Here is a 14,373-nt window from a genome sequence, read left to right on the forward strand (position 1 = left end):
CCTTTAAAGTTCTTAGCAATGCATATTACTAATCAAAAATTAAGTTTTGATATATTTATGGTAGGAAATTTACAAAATATCTTCATGGAACATGATCTTTACTTAATATTCTAATGATTTTTGTCATAAAAGAAAAATGGATAATTTTGACCCAAACAATGTATTTTTGGCTATTGCTACAAATATACCACAGCGACTTAAGACTGGTTTTGTGGTCCAGGGTCACATATATCTGGTGATATTGTGCACAATTTAGAGTGTGTCATTTTAAAATATATTTATTCATTTTTTTGGAGGGAAAAAATAAGAGCCAATAATATCATAGCCTATTTTTTTTACAATCCTATCAAATCGAGCTACAGTCCCACTATACATAATTTCAAGTTCAGTATTATGTTTCATTTGAAAATATGACACATTACAAAAGCTAAATTATTTGTGATCACCATTTCATGCTGTTTTATGTAAAATAATAAAAAAGAATAATAAAGACGTTTTTTTTGTTTAAGTATAATAAATAAATAATGTTTGTGTGTGTGTGTGTGTGTGTGTTTATGCACAGCATGGAGGAATGTGAAGCTCTCTGCACACGACTGGCCATCATGGTGAACGGAACATTCAAGTGTCTTGGCACAATCCAGCACCTCAAATACAAGTAAAATCACAAATTTTCACTAATGTTCACATAAAAATTTCAATTTTACACAGTGCAAAATATTTTGTATTTGCATATCTATTCTCTGAACATCTCTTATAATGTTTTCCCTGCAGATTTGGTGATGGATATGTGGTCACCATGAAAATCAGAGCAGCCAAAGCCGGCACTGTACCAGATCTGAATCCGGCCGAAGCGTTTATGGAGAGCACATTTCCAGGCTGCATTCAGAGGGAGAAACACTATAATACTCTACAGTATGAGATCGCTTCTTCCTCCCTGGCCAGAATCTTCCAGCTAGTCTTGGCCAACAAAGAAATGCTGAATATCGAAGATTACTCAGTGTCCCAGACAACACTGGACCAGGTATTTCATATGACCCTGCTGGCCTAGATCAACCTGTACCATTTTCATGATTTTCAAATATTTGTCAGTATCTCCTTATGTGATACATTTAAGCTTGGAAAATGTATGACTCCCTTGATGTAGTCCAAAACAGGGAGAACTATTATAGGTATAGCAGTCTTTTTGATGGTGCTGTCCTCCTTCTGGGACATGATATCCCAAACTAGACAAGCACAGAATACAACAGTCCAGTTCAGGGTCAGATTGCCACAAGCATCCATTCGTCTTGTGAACGCCACCATTTGTTTCCAAGCCTGCATGTGACAAATGCACTGGAACGAGGGCAATTTGGCTCTTTATGTAGTCTCACTCTCTTTGTTTCACTCCCTGTAGGTGTTTGTGAATTTCGCAAAGCAGCAATCCGGAGAAGATGATGCCGTTGTGTTGCACCCAAAGGCAGCCGGTGCCCGGCGGGACATGAGAGTCTTTCCAGTGAAAACGAAAGCCTGAAATCTTCACTGAAGAGGGTCATTTGAGCAGGTCAATTGGAGTCATCTGGCAGGGCACACAAAAGAGTCATAAAAGAAGAGGAGATTTTCTTTCTTCTTTACCAAACACTCAGTTTGAGACTTCTGAGCGTTTACGCAGTAACGGCTTTGCACACCTTCTTTGCTTGGCTTTTTTTTTTTTTTTAATAGAAATGCAACCAAACCACAACAAAATGCAGATGGAACTGGACTAAGTTAGTCTTATGAATACTGTAGCACTTTATTATGTCAATGTCACTTTTATACAAAGAATTTTATTTTAAAAACAAATCAAATGATGCAATAGATTTTATTGCAAAGGCTATTGCTATTGAAATGCACATTACATTGTGATGCATTGCAAGTTAAGGCTTTAATAATTCTTGCCAAGTTACAAAAGTGTAGCATACAAACAAGTGTTGTAATTAAACCAAATGTTGAATGTTCAGTTTTGTAATTTGTTGACTAGAAATAGCTGGTAGCAAGGAATTGTACAAAGTTAATTTTGGTTTTTCTTTCTTTCTTTCTTGTAAAAATACCCAAAAATAATACTATTAAAAATTTTATTGCTCACTGTCCACTTTGACAAGAGTGAATGCAATAACATTACCATCAGCAATACAGTCTGGAAATATTTATTAAATAGTATCACTCGAGATTGGTATTTTATAACCATCTGAACCAGTTAATGAGATTTCAGGTAAAACAAATTATTTTTATTTCACCCCAAAAGTTCAGTATTTTCATATAAATATTGTTTTTAATAAATATTGTAGCTAATTAGTGTAACTCCCTCTGTTTAGGAAAAACAATTTTCTTTCATGCTGAAGTAGTTGGTTTACAGTGCACATGGATAGTTGTGGAAATGATTTAACCAACAATAATATGTCGCGTCAACACAAATTCTTACAAATCTGCTTATTTAAAATCCCAAGTGGCATACCATTATAAATACAACAATGTTCGACATCATCTTGCATGATAACTGTCAGATATTGTTGAAAAGCGGATTTAACTTCATAATCCTTTCCAGAGGGTGCCATAAATCGGCTTCATTTACATGCAGCTGTTCAGATGTGTCCTAGTTCTCTCAGCTGAAATCATAATGTCTCTGGATTTTGACCTGAAGTTGGTTTATATAAATGTCAGAGGATGAAAGGGAGGATTGGCATGCGGAGGTTTGGGTAGTCCTTAAACTCCCGGGTGTAAGTTTTGTGTTTTCCTTTGGCCCAGATGGTCATTTGAATGAAACCTACAAATGTGAAGAGAGCCACTGCAAAAAACAAAACAAAAAAAACTTTTTTTGAAAATAAATCACAGATTGTACATTTACATTTTTCTATAATAATAGTAATATATATATTTTTTTATTTTATTTATAACAAAATATCAAAAACGTTAAGTAAAAACGAACATGAATTAATATATATTTATAAATAATATATATTTTTGAAACTCATTATATATATCAAATATATCAAAATCACAAAGTTTGATGGCAGTTGCTCACCTGGCACACACTGGGTCATGATGGACAGGCCCACCCAAGCACCCACCTGATGAAAAATGTAAGCAAAGAGGTGACTGACCAGTCGGAGGTGGTAGAGGAAGTGTTATATATTTGATTATGACAATGGTGCTGTTACCTCATATGTGTAGTTGGGACATGAAACAAAGAAGAAAAGCCACGTAAAAGGGTTTTTAGATGGATTTGGGAACCTGCAACATTTTGCACCTTTAAACAACAAAAAATGGGGTCATACGCAAGTATCCTGATCTACAGTAATGCCATAGAAATTTGACATAATTCACCCACCTTCACATTTTAAACTGTTCAGTGACCAGTGGATGGAAAAATTACCTGCCTCACATAACTGGAAAATAAACAATCTATCTTTAAAACAGAATGTGGTCCAAACATAATAGGTTATATTAGATTTTTAGTGGTACCAGATTTTTGATACTATTGTAACCTATAGTATGTTTATTAAACCAGAAACATCACATACCACAAAGATCATTAGTGCATAGTTGACCTGCGGCTCTCCATATGCTGTAAAACATAAAAACAAGTTGAATTAATTATTAAATTGAAGTGATTATTAAAAAGATTTGTCTCCGCTGGTACTCACATGGTGGTGTGTAGAGAGGATGGTTGATGTAGTATGCTAACCATGCTGCAAAACCCCAATAATACGCACAATTCTGTGAATTCAGAGAATTAGCTTCAGCTTTGAGGATTCAACACTTGCAGTTTTCCTAATCATAATAGTATTGTTCAGTTTGTCATATTGCTCAGAAAATAACTGAACTGTGTTAAATGATTGTTTTACTGTATTTCTGACACAGTAGAAAACCAGTCCAGTGAGACCAAACACTCACCCTTACAATGGCTCTGAGAGGCATTGTGCCATTAGAAAACCGATGCACAAAGATTGTTTCAAATAGCCTCTTGATATAGTGGAAAGAGTGACAAGCACAAGCCAAACTGAAGAGAAAATACAAATTGTGTTATTTACTCATCCTCATGTCATTCGAAATCCATACGACTTTATTTCTTCCATGGAACAAAAAAGGAAATTTTTTTGAAGAATGTACTTGACCACATGATGAGAGCTGGAGGTGAAGGTGTATTTGTGGTTATAGATGTATGGGACGCGGAAATAGAAGAGGAGATATATCAGAAGGGGACCTATGTACTCCGCCAGAAAAACCTGCAGATCATTGATGCTTTTAAAGATTGTATGATGGATACTGTCAGAATTACATTTTGCAAATCACTTACCATCGTCCATCCCAGTTGTGGGCCAAGGTCTCTGAAATACAAGGTCGCTGAGGTCCCGACAGGCAGATTCTGTAGCAGGTCATCATTTCTCAGTGCTTTTCCTTCTAAAAACCACAAATGCAGAACTAGATTTGTTATAGCTAGTGTTAAAGTTTTAGGTAAGCGTAGGTTTGGGTCCCGCTGCATCAAAGCAGCTCTCGGCAGATAGCACTTATCTTGCTTTCTGAAACCTGAAAAATGCTGCCTTCAAAAGCGCTAGAGGTAGCAAGACATCAAGGCACATCTGAGAACATCCACAATGTTTGTGTAACATCCTGTCTACCAAGTCTTCATCTGGTTAGTTTTCAAAAGTAGCTTAGATGAATAATATCCCTCAATTCAGTGTGTGGGTTTAGCAATTGGTGGAAATGGAGCAGATGAAAGATTTTTTTATGATTCCATTTCTACCCAAGGAATAAACAAGTCCTTAAATATTTTCTTGGTTATCTCTAAAGAAACAGACCTCAGAAAAGCAAGGACTTATATTTTAGCTGTAACACTGAAACTGTCATGAAGAAACATCCGATTGTAGCAGATTACAAAAAAGAAAAAAGGATGGAGACTTGGTTCTATGTACTGGTTGTTGGATTTTGAGATGTGGGAGTTGCACTCAAACGTAGAGGCAGATCAACACAAGCTAGAAGGGGCGGGGTTTAAGCGGAATGTACTGGTTGTTGGATTTTGAGATGTGGGAGTTGCACTCAAACATAGAGGCAGATCAACACAAGCTAGAAGGGGCGGGGTTTAAGCGGACTAAGTGATTGGAGAAGTCCTGCATACTTCGCCAGAGAGAAGTCAAACGTTTTCAAGGTCCAGTTATGACATTTTGAATGAACACAATGTATTATGAGTTCCTCATACTCACTGGGGTCCAGCCTCAGGGCTTGTCTAGCTGGATACCATTTGGGATCTGACAGAGAGAAAGATACAAATATAGGCTATTACATATTATGTATCAAATATTAAGATCTACAACCCACTTTCATAAAAACAGACTTGAGGATAAATGAAATGCTAAATTCAAGAATATAGACGTAACATTTGATAAACATTACGTTTATTAATACCTGTTCCTACATATTGTTCATTATTAGCTATGCGAGCTCTGGAATACTTGATTATGATTGGTCGCGGGATTCAGCAGTCAGAGATTTCCTCATATTAACCGTCACTCCATAGCAAGCTCGTCCACAGCTCGTCCAGGGAACTGCAAACCAATCAGGTACCGAATAGAGTACTCCTTAAAAGTCCTTTCAGCCAATAGAATCGCTAAGACCAATTTGTTCATTACACCGGCGCTACTTTCAGGCTTCTCCTCTGACACTGCGAAAACTGTTTATGCAAACGCAACTGGCGCCATTTTGTGTCTTAGGTATCGATTTGACTGAAAATAACTTCAGCATTAATAGTACTATAGTATTGTTACAGTATTTATCTTGTTGCTAGGTCGAATGTTCTGTACACTGTAAATGGACTATTTTAGCGGAAGCTTTTCTATCTACCTTATTTTTCCGTAAGAGCTGGCGCGGCCATTTGTAAATTGTAATGTGTCTGGCTTCCGGTGTCATTCACTTCCAGCTATTTTTAGCTGTACAAAACAGCTCGTTTTTCTGCTTGATATTGCAAACTAGTGTCATACCATATTATTTTAATGTATAATCTTAAGTATGAACACACCGGTATGTAGTGCAAACAGTTTTACATTTACTGCACGTTCTTCTCATTATTTCCCTATAGCGGCTAATGAACCGGAAGTCTCGCACATTCACAAAAAATGGCTTAATTCCAAGTTGAAAAATAAGATGGATAGTATACCAGTAAAATTACACAACAATTGAAACTAAAATCAGTAGGCCTGTTTAATATCCATGCACTTGTTTATGAGTCATAAGTTCATTATTGCAATATTACACTTGACAGGCTGACCAGGACTCAGGCGCACATCAGCGGAGGAAAAATTTGACCAATATTTCATATTTGACTAGGTAAAATTACAATACAATGCCATTGTGGGGTAAAACTTACATGACTTGTGAAACAAACTCTTAATGTCACCTACGCTTGAATGGGGTTCAACCTGCATTAAAAACAAAATAAAACAATTGACCATTAAGTTTTGGCCGAGCTCAGCAGTCCCTGTCTTTGATTGTAAGAGGTAAAATCTGCTTACCTTGTCAAGAAAACAGAGCTGTTCTTTGGTTTTTGAGTCCAGTATTTCGACCTAGAAGATTAGAGTCATAAATTCAGCTGGGTCAATAGCTGCACAGCACAGACACTACAAAGCATACTTACTTTTTAATTCAATCAACATAAATCAAGTTAATTTAGTGAAGGTCTGGCCTCAGGGTGAAGCTGCCCATCACTTCACCCAGAATTTTCTGCTTCAGAGATGCATCACAAAACTGACAACCGAGAAAGGCAATAAATTCTTATGCTGTTAACATAGTTTCATATTAATAGGAAATAAGTAGAGTTTAGGAATAATTTGCAACATGTTTCCCCTTGAGTGATCGCAAAAAAGGTGCTGTGAGTGAACACCCAAAACTGTTTCATTCTGACACAGTTTTCCAAGTGTATCCGAGAAGCCCAAGAGTACCTAATGAGGACGGCACAGTCGAGGCGCTGTTTATATTGATCAGAGCTTCTGTTTTGACAGCTCTGTCCCTGCTTAGCTCATTGTATTCACTTCATCAATCATCCCAAAAACAAACATTGAATCTCCACCATTGTCTGTTTCTGACCAGTCTGAGCTCTGAAATCCAAGGATGCATCCAAGGTTTGCAGTACAGGGATCTTTTTAATCTTAATTAAAAGGCGTCAGCGTTGATCTACAGAGTACACACTGTGAGTTGGCTCTGCTGCAATTTGCCTTGAAAGCACTACATACTGTGGAGCTCAGCAGAGCTGTCAACCTGAAACTGCTCTTATACTGGCTAGTGTGTAATAATCGTCTAATGGACACACAGGATTAGCCTAATGCTCAACTTAAAGAAAGAATCCCAGTGGAATGGTTGAGGTTATTCTGCAGATAGGGATGTCTGGGATCATACTTGCGCACGTTGCATCTGATGCTGATCCACTTGTCTAAATTCAACAGGGAGTTTTCGAAACTCTTACACTTTTTATGCCAGATATTTGTTGAAAAGGCATCTATCTATTGCATATAATTTATATTTTATATGTGTACATTTCTTATATAGTGATATATGTGACTTACTCATTGTTATATTCATTTATAAAGACTATGCAGTAAACCTGTCCTGCTTTCAATCAGGCAGAGTAATCAATAAAAGCACTCTCTGAATTTCTGAGTGCTATTGACAGGACGTCCTGCCTCTGCTATACCCATCCCCCCCAGTACTGTAAACACAGCGGTAATGATGAGGACTGTACCAGGCTCAAAACATAACATAATTCTGTATCTATGAAAGATTTTGTTTTGTTTGAGGTTTTTCATTTCTTTCTTTCTTTGTTTACTTCTTACTCCAGTTCAGGACATTTGAATGTTTGATTTCTGAACATTTAATTTTGAAGTTGTTTAATGTTAGATTATATAGTGTGTGTGTGTTAATCAATAGCACAGCAGTCTCTGGTGGTGTTACAGTAGGCAGTGGAAATGCCTGAGAGGGTCATTAATCCTCCACAGATGACAGGCCTGTCGGTTATGTGCTGAATTATATTTACTTGTTTATGTTCAGCAAGTGTAAAATTAAAGCAAACCGGCGTACAGCAAATTTGCTCTTACAGTATGAAACCCAATTTGAGGAACTGACGATTGATTTTCAACAAACTTAAAAAATGCTTAAACTTAAATTGTTTTTATTTAGCTTAACATATAGTAACATAGCACTTTTACTGTCACTCATCTTTATGATTAGATCACGGATTTGTTCATCTTGAATAAACCTAATGAGAACGCCTAACAACGGCCTGACAACTACCTACATGTTTTGAAATACATCTTCAAATTTGTCTCCAAAGTATAGCTCAGTAAACCCACACACAATGAAGGATCTCCTCTTTGCCTTTTGACTATGAGAATGAGGCTTTTTAGTCTTTTAACCCAGTTCATTGCCCTCCACACCCACAGTTAAAAGTTTGTACAAAAACATGTAATCTTGTTAATTAACTTGATGCCTTACCTCAAAAAATATTGTTCTGCTCATTCCGGGGCCCTCGTCTGACGTAATGTAAGGTCCCCCAGAGTTGGTCAGGCTGCTCCGTCCTTTCCTGTGGTAATGCCAGTGTTAATTCTCCATTCTAACCCTCCTCCGTCACTCTCCATCTCCCCTCCCACACTCTCCCCCTCCTACTGCCTCTGCTTTTTTCTGTCTTTTTCTTCCCTCTTTAATCTCTTGCCCTTTCTATCTGAAGAGAGAGAAGTCTTGGTCTGCAATCTTGTCCTAGATGTGTCTACAGGCCCTCAAATTGTGAATGGACGATTAAAGACTGTGTTTTAGATTAACACTTTTTAAAAATGTAAATAATAATGCTAAATGATGAAAGATACAAACATTTTATGAAAATAAAAAAATGGAAATAAAATATAAATCAATCATTCAGTTTGGAGCTCGTTCAAATGGAGATCAATGCTTCAAGCCCTCCACTGTCCATTGGGCTAAAAATAGAAAACACCCTCAGGAGTGTGTTGTGATGTTCTGTCATCTTGAAATTAATGAGTGAAATGTATTCAGGGCAGTGTTTTGATCCCCTGTGTCATCTAAAGGGCTGTTACTGTGAATGACTGGGGAATAAAACATTCCTTTCCTTAACTTAAGTCTAGTCTTTAACTTGAGATTAAGTAGCCATATTGGCAAGATTGTTAACATCAATATGCCACAGCATTTTGTGTCAGACATAGCAAGAAATATGACCTTCTTGAAATCAGATGGATATAACTAAATCTGTAGATATTTGAAATTGTTGGTTGTCTGCTCATCAGTTCTAGTTTAGAAAGAGTATTCATATATGAGTATTTATGCAAGTCAGGATGTTTTGACTTTCACTGTTAGATTTTTAAAATGAAATATTTAAATCCTTAAGTAGTAATCCCTAAACTAAAAAGGTAAAAATGAATAAATAAGTTAATGATCTACAAAAAGTTTCAATGGAGTCTTCTCACAGCACCCACTAAAAAGTCATATTAAACTTGATTAAAGTCTTAAGTATTTCACTAGATGGCCATTTCATATGAATTTGTACAATTTGATTTGTACAAAAATGAAAATGCATGCTTTTTAGAAAAAAAGAAAAAGAAAGAAATCATGAGAGTCCATCCCTAAACCTAACCACCAGATCGTGTAAGCATGTCGTATAAAAACATAAGAATGAAATTCATACAAATTAGCCACCAATTTGGCAAAACATAAAAACCAAGTAAGAATTGCCATGAGACTGTTTTGGAACAATAAACTCTTCAATATATAAACAGCCAAAGCAGCTAAAAAAAGAGATGACATAAACTTTGCTGCATTTATTCCCAATTATTTCCACCTTTATCATGTGATACATTTCAGGTTTTACCAGTGCTTCACAGTTACAGCCTTTTCTGTCTTTGCTGTCAAGAGAGTCTAGTCACGTCAAGTGGCTTAGACATGGTGATTGAAGCTTGACTCTTTGTTCAAGTGTAGTGCAGAGGCAGAGGGCCCTTGGTCTCAGCCCAGCAAACTCTGAGTGCAAGGCATGTATTCAGAAAGCTTCCAGCACTTCAGAGAGATCACATATCTGCTGTGCTGACCACGTTCAGTGTCCATGACAGCATCTGCTGCCATTCTGAAGAAACTGCAACCTCTGTGGATACTAAACATTGACAGACAGAGAGACAGTTAGGGAGATGAGAGACAGATAGATAGATTCATTTTTATTCATCAGGAGTCCTGGTGACATCTCTAAGATTGCCCTCAAGGTCAGATTAGCTCTCCTATCATGATGGGGATCCTCTATTTCTCATATTTTTCACGTCTGTGGTTGCTCAGCCACACAGGCAAACCCCCCTCACAGAATTTCTGACCCAGCTGCTATTGAGCTGTGAAATTCAGATGAAGAGACTCTCTGAATTGCCAAAGGCACTCAGGCCACTTCAGTGAATGTGAACAGGAAGTCGGCTGACAGAGAGTTCCTCTTCAGCATTCAAGGGCAAAATGAGCACACAAGTACAGCCCGGAGAGTGTTTATTTGATAAAGGGCTGTGTAACAACTGCACGAGTGTCTCACTGACAAATAGCGTGAAATATAAAGGTATTAGTGGATTTACTAGAAACAAGGGAGACGAGCAGGAAAAGATCTTTTATCACACTGTTTGATATTAAGAAGTGCTTATTAAGTTTGCCACTAGAGGGTGCTGTAATATTGTTAAAACATCTGTGATTGTTGACACCGGTCACCCATGGAGGAAATTAGAAAGTGGCCTTCTGAAGATATGGTGACCTAAGACATCTCTATATTACCTGGAGATATCAGTTCACATTTCTGATTTCAGTGTGAGTTTATGCTGGTGCATGACTAGTTTGTTTAATTTTGAATGCACACTAGATGCTCTAATTATATGGCATCTACCAACAGGGGCTAATTCGGTCATGCTAATCAGCCGACATCTGCATCTTAAATTATTATTAATATATATATATATATTATACATTTTTGTTGCTCGTTATCTGCTTAGCATCTCAAAAAACATCTCAAGGCATTACCAAATTACCTGTTGCCCAGGTAAGGAATCAATTTGGATTTTAAATCTATCCTGATTATCTTAAATAATAGAAAACTCAATCCTACAATGTAATAGTAAATTTAAAGCCTCTAATAATGGCACTTTTATGAAGATTAAATTTTAATTTGTGCATTTTCAATAATTAATTTCATCATTCTGATTAATGGATATATTGACATATAGAAAGATCATTTTCTCTGGGAGTTCAAGAAAAAAATTCAAATGTGCAGTCTGTTATTTGCTTTTTTAGCACTTGCTATCTGTTTTGAGCATGTATTATGCTGGTGCTGCCTTGGGGTAATTTATGATATTTATTATGTATGATGGTGTTTGTTGTACCCCATGGCTTTGTTGCATTTCCATAAGCCTTCATGTTCTCTGCTATTCCCTTTAATTTTGGTGAGATGTCTGCCGTCTCTTGCTCTGTTTTGATATCTGATAGGATTTCAATCTCGAGGCTTGTGAAGTGTCAGAGTTTTGTTTCACATCTCTCTAGTAATTTTGCCTGAACTCATCATCCGAACTCACCAACACCTGTTCATTTGCTTCCCTCACCATCTGTCTGCTTTCCATTGTGCCGTTTAAGATGGCTCATTAGAGAAAATCCATATAGATCGGAGGTGCTGAGTGTTTCCTGGTATGTGCGTTTTGGCTGCAGTGGATGGAGCGCTAAATTAAATTTTCATGGAGGGCCCGAAGAAGGCTAATTGCTGCCTCATCTTAATGTCACCTAGACCGACGTGAATAAAAAGAGCTGATATGGCATTAAAAGCAACCGTTGTGCTTCACGCCAGTTTCCGTTCGTCAGTACAAGGGACTTAACTTAATTTGTAAATTAATGTATTGAGCTGGCACAGCAAGGAAATCCCTCTAGTGTGCTCGTTTTTAGGGAACTTTTTATTGGACTCATTTTATGTTCTCAAATTTTTTTGGGGGGGCTGTCCAAATGATTTGTTTTCTTCTTTTGTGCCTATGTTTGGCTGAAAAAGACTACTGTCGTTAAAGGATTGAATTGAATTTTTTAGAGAGGATGTAAACAAACTTATTCAATATCCTCTCATTCCACAAAGTCATGTTAACGTCTCCATCTGTGAGAGGCCGCAGGCTCTAAACCATCTAACAATACCACGTCTGTGCTTTCTAATACATAAGGACATGCCTCACAGACCGACCTCCTTTCTTTTATTTGGCTTTGTCTGACAGAACCCCCAAATTCTGGCAAGTTAAAAAGTCTTTTGCAACTTTATAAATCATTTGCCTCTTAACCGACGTTCTTATTTCAGTAACTTGCATCAGCCAGACTTCCGGTGATTTATTACCCAATTACTGTTTAAACTCCTGAATCTTTCCCAATCATTCGCATCTGTTTTTGCGGTTTCACATATGAGTGCTCGCAGGCATTTGGTCCTTTTGTGAGCGTGCTGAGCAATGGAAAAACCTGTGGTCCTCTACAGATGCTCCACCATCTTCTGTGCACCTGCATTTGCATGCAAAGCGAGCAGTCGTGTGCTGCACTGAGGCATCCAGCGCTGTGAAATGTGTTGAGCGCTGTTGGTGTTTTGGTGGTGATCAGATTTATTGCCAGAGGCGCCTGAGTCACAATACGATAAAACAGGGGTGGGTGACAGTCGGGGACACTGTGTGGCCATTAGCGTTTACGTGCAGGCATATACCCCACACGATGAAGATGAAAAAATGGTGAGTCTAGTCAGCTGTACTCCTGTGTTGTAGCAAAAGCAAAACCAGAAGGGCTCTAAAAGAGCTGCTGTTATGCGCCTCTGCAGTTAAGAGAGCCATCATATCTCTTTGGGTCCGATTATCAAACTACGCTCTGTTAGTGAGCCTTCAAGCTATTTAGAATTAAAAGCAAAACATTTAGAGTTAAAAGAAAACTTTAGATTCCATACCATCAGAAGTGATCCAGACAGAGAACATGTTCAGTTGAATACTATATAAAATGCATGCAAAAAAGTTTTTTTTTTTGGATAATGGGCAGTTATGGACTGCTATTTTGGCCAGAAGTGATGGTTTAAAGTTAAAAAGCCTTAATGATAGATTTGTTTCTTACAAACACGCAGCTTAAGACAGTTAGGGAGATGAGAGACAGATAGATAGATTCATTTTTATTCATCAGGAGTCCTGGTGACATCTCTAAGATTGCCCTCAAGGTCAGATTAGCTCTCCTATCATGATGGGGATCCTCTATTTCTCATATTTTTCACGTCTGTGGTTGCTCAGCCACACAGGCAAACCCCCCTCACAGAATTTCTGACCCAGCTGCTATTGAGCTGTGAAATTCAGATGAAGAGACTCTCTGAATTGCCAAAGGCACTCAGGCCACTTCAGTGAATGTGAACAGGAAGTCGGCTGACAGAGAGTTCCTCTTCAGCATTCAAGGGCAAAATGAGCACACAAGTACAGCCCGGAGAGTGTTTATTTGATAAAGGGCTGTGTAACAACTGCACGAGTGTCTCACTGACAAATAGCGTGAAATATAAAGGTATTAGTGGATTTACTAGAAACAAGGGAGACGAGCAGGAAAAGATCTTTTATCACACTGTTTGATATTAAGAAGTGCTTATTAAGTTTGCCACTAGAGGGTGCTGTAATATTGTTAAAACATCTGTGATTGTTGACACCGGTCACCCATGGAGGAAATTAGAAAGTGGCCTTCTGAAGATATGGTGACCTAAGACATCTCTATATTACCTGGAGATATCAGTTCACATTTCTGATTTCAGTGTGAGTTTATGCTGGTGCATGACTAGTTTGTTTAATTTTGAATGCACACTAGATGCTCTAATTATATGGCATCTACCAACAGGGGCTAATTCGGTCATGCTAATCAGCCGACATCTGCATCTTAAATTATTATTAATATATATATATATATTATACATTTTTGTTGCTCGTTATCTGCTTAGCATCTCAAAAAACATCTCAAGGCATTACCAAATTACCTGTTGCCCAGGTAAGGAATCAATTTGGATTTTAAATCTATCCTGATTATCTTAAATAATAGAAAACTCAATCCTACAATGTAATAGTAAATTTAAAGCCTCTAATAATGGCACTTTTATGAAGATTAAATTTTAATTTGTGCATTTTCAATAATTAATTTCATCATTCTGATTAATGGATATATTGACATATAGAAAGATCATTTTCTCTGGGAGTTCAAGAAAAAAATTCAAATGTGCAGTCTGTTATTTGCTTTTTTAGCACTTGCTATCTGTTTTGAGCATGTATTATGCTGGTGCTGCCTTGGGGTAATTTATGATATTTATTATGTATGATGGTGTTTGTTGTACCC

At 37.3% G+C, this 14,373-nt stretch overlaps 2 protein-coding genes across 2 annotated transcripts in view; one reads left to right on the forward strand and one right to left on the reverse strand.

The window, feature by feature from the left end:
- LOC107729654 (retinal-specific ATP-binding cassette transporter-like) overlaps positions 1-1,717 on the forward strand; it is a 44,957-nt gene extending 43,240 nt beyond the window's left edge. Inside the window, 3 exon segments of the mRNA XM_016540294.1 lie at positions 563-655; positions 772-1,021; positions 1,394-1,717. Coding sequence (XP_016395780.1) covers positions 563-655; positions 772-1,021; positions 1,394-1,510 — 460 coding nt within the window. The 3' untranslated portion in view covers positions 1,511-1,717.
- On the reverse strand, positions 1,674-8,570 carry LOC107729653 (very-long-chain enoyl-CoA reductase-like). The gene is made up of 13 exons (XM_016540293.1): positions 8,494-8,570; positions 6,522-6,572; positions 6,377-6,428; positions 5,217-5,261; positions 4,313-4,416; positions 4,126-4,241; positions 3,910-4,015; positions 3,660-3,732; positions 3,537-3,580; positions 3,344-3,401; positions 3,174-3,262; positions 3,038-3,083; positions 1,674-2,800 (listed from the first exon to the last, which is right to left on the reverse strand). Exons 1-13 carry the CDS (start codon positions 8,515-8,517, stop codon positions 2,673-2,675), a joined length of 936 nt encoding a protein of 311 aa, XP_016395779.1. The 5' UTR covers positions 8,518-8,570; the 3' UTR covers positions 1,674-2,672.
- Positions 8,571-14,373: the final 5,803 nt, after the last annotated feature.

Source organism: Sinocyclocheilus rhinocerous, unplaced genomic scaffold (assembly GCF_001515625.1).
Source record: "Sinocyclocheilus rhinocerous isolate Xijiao unplaced genomic scaffold, SAMN03320098_v1.1 scaffold278, whole genome shotgun sequence".
Taxonomy (NCBI): domain Eukaryota; kingdom Metazoa; phylum Chordata; class Actinopteri; order Cypriniformes; family Cyprinidae; genus Sinocyclocheilus; species Sinocyclocheilus rhinocerous.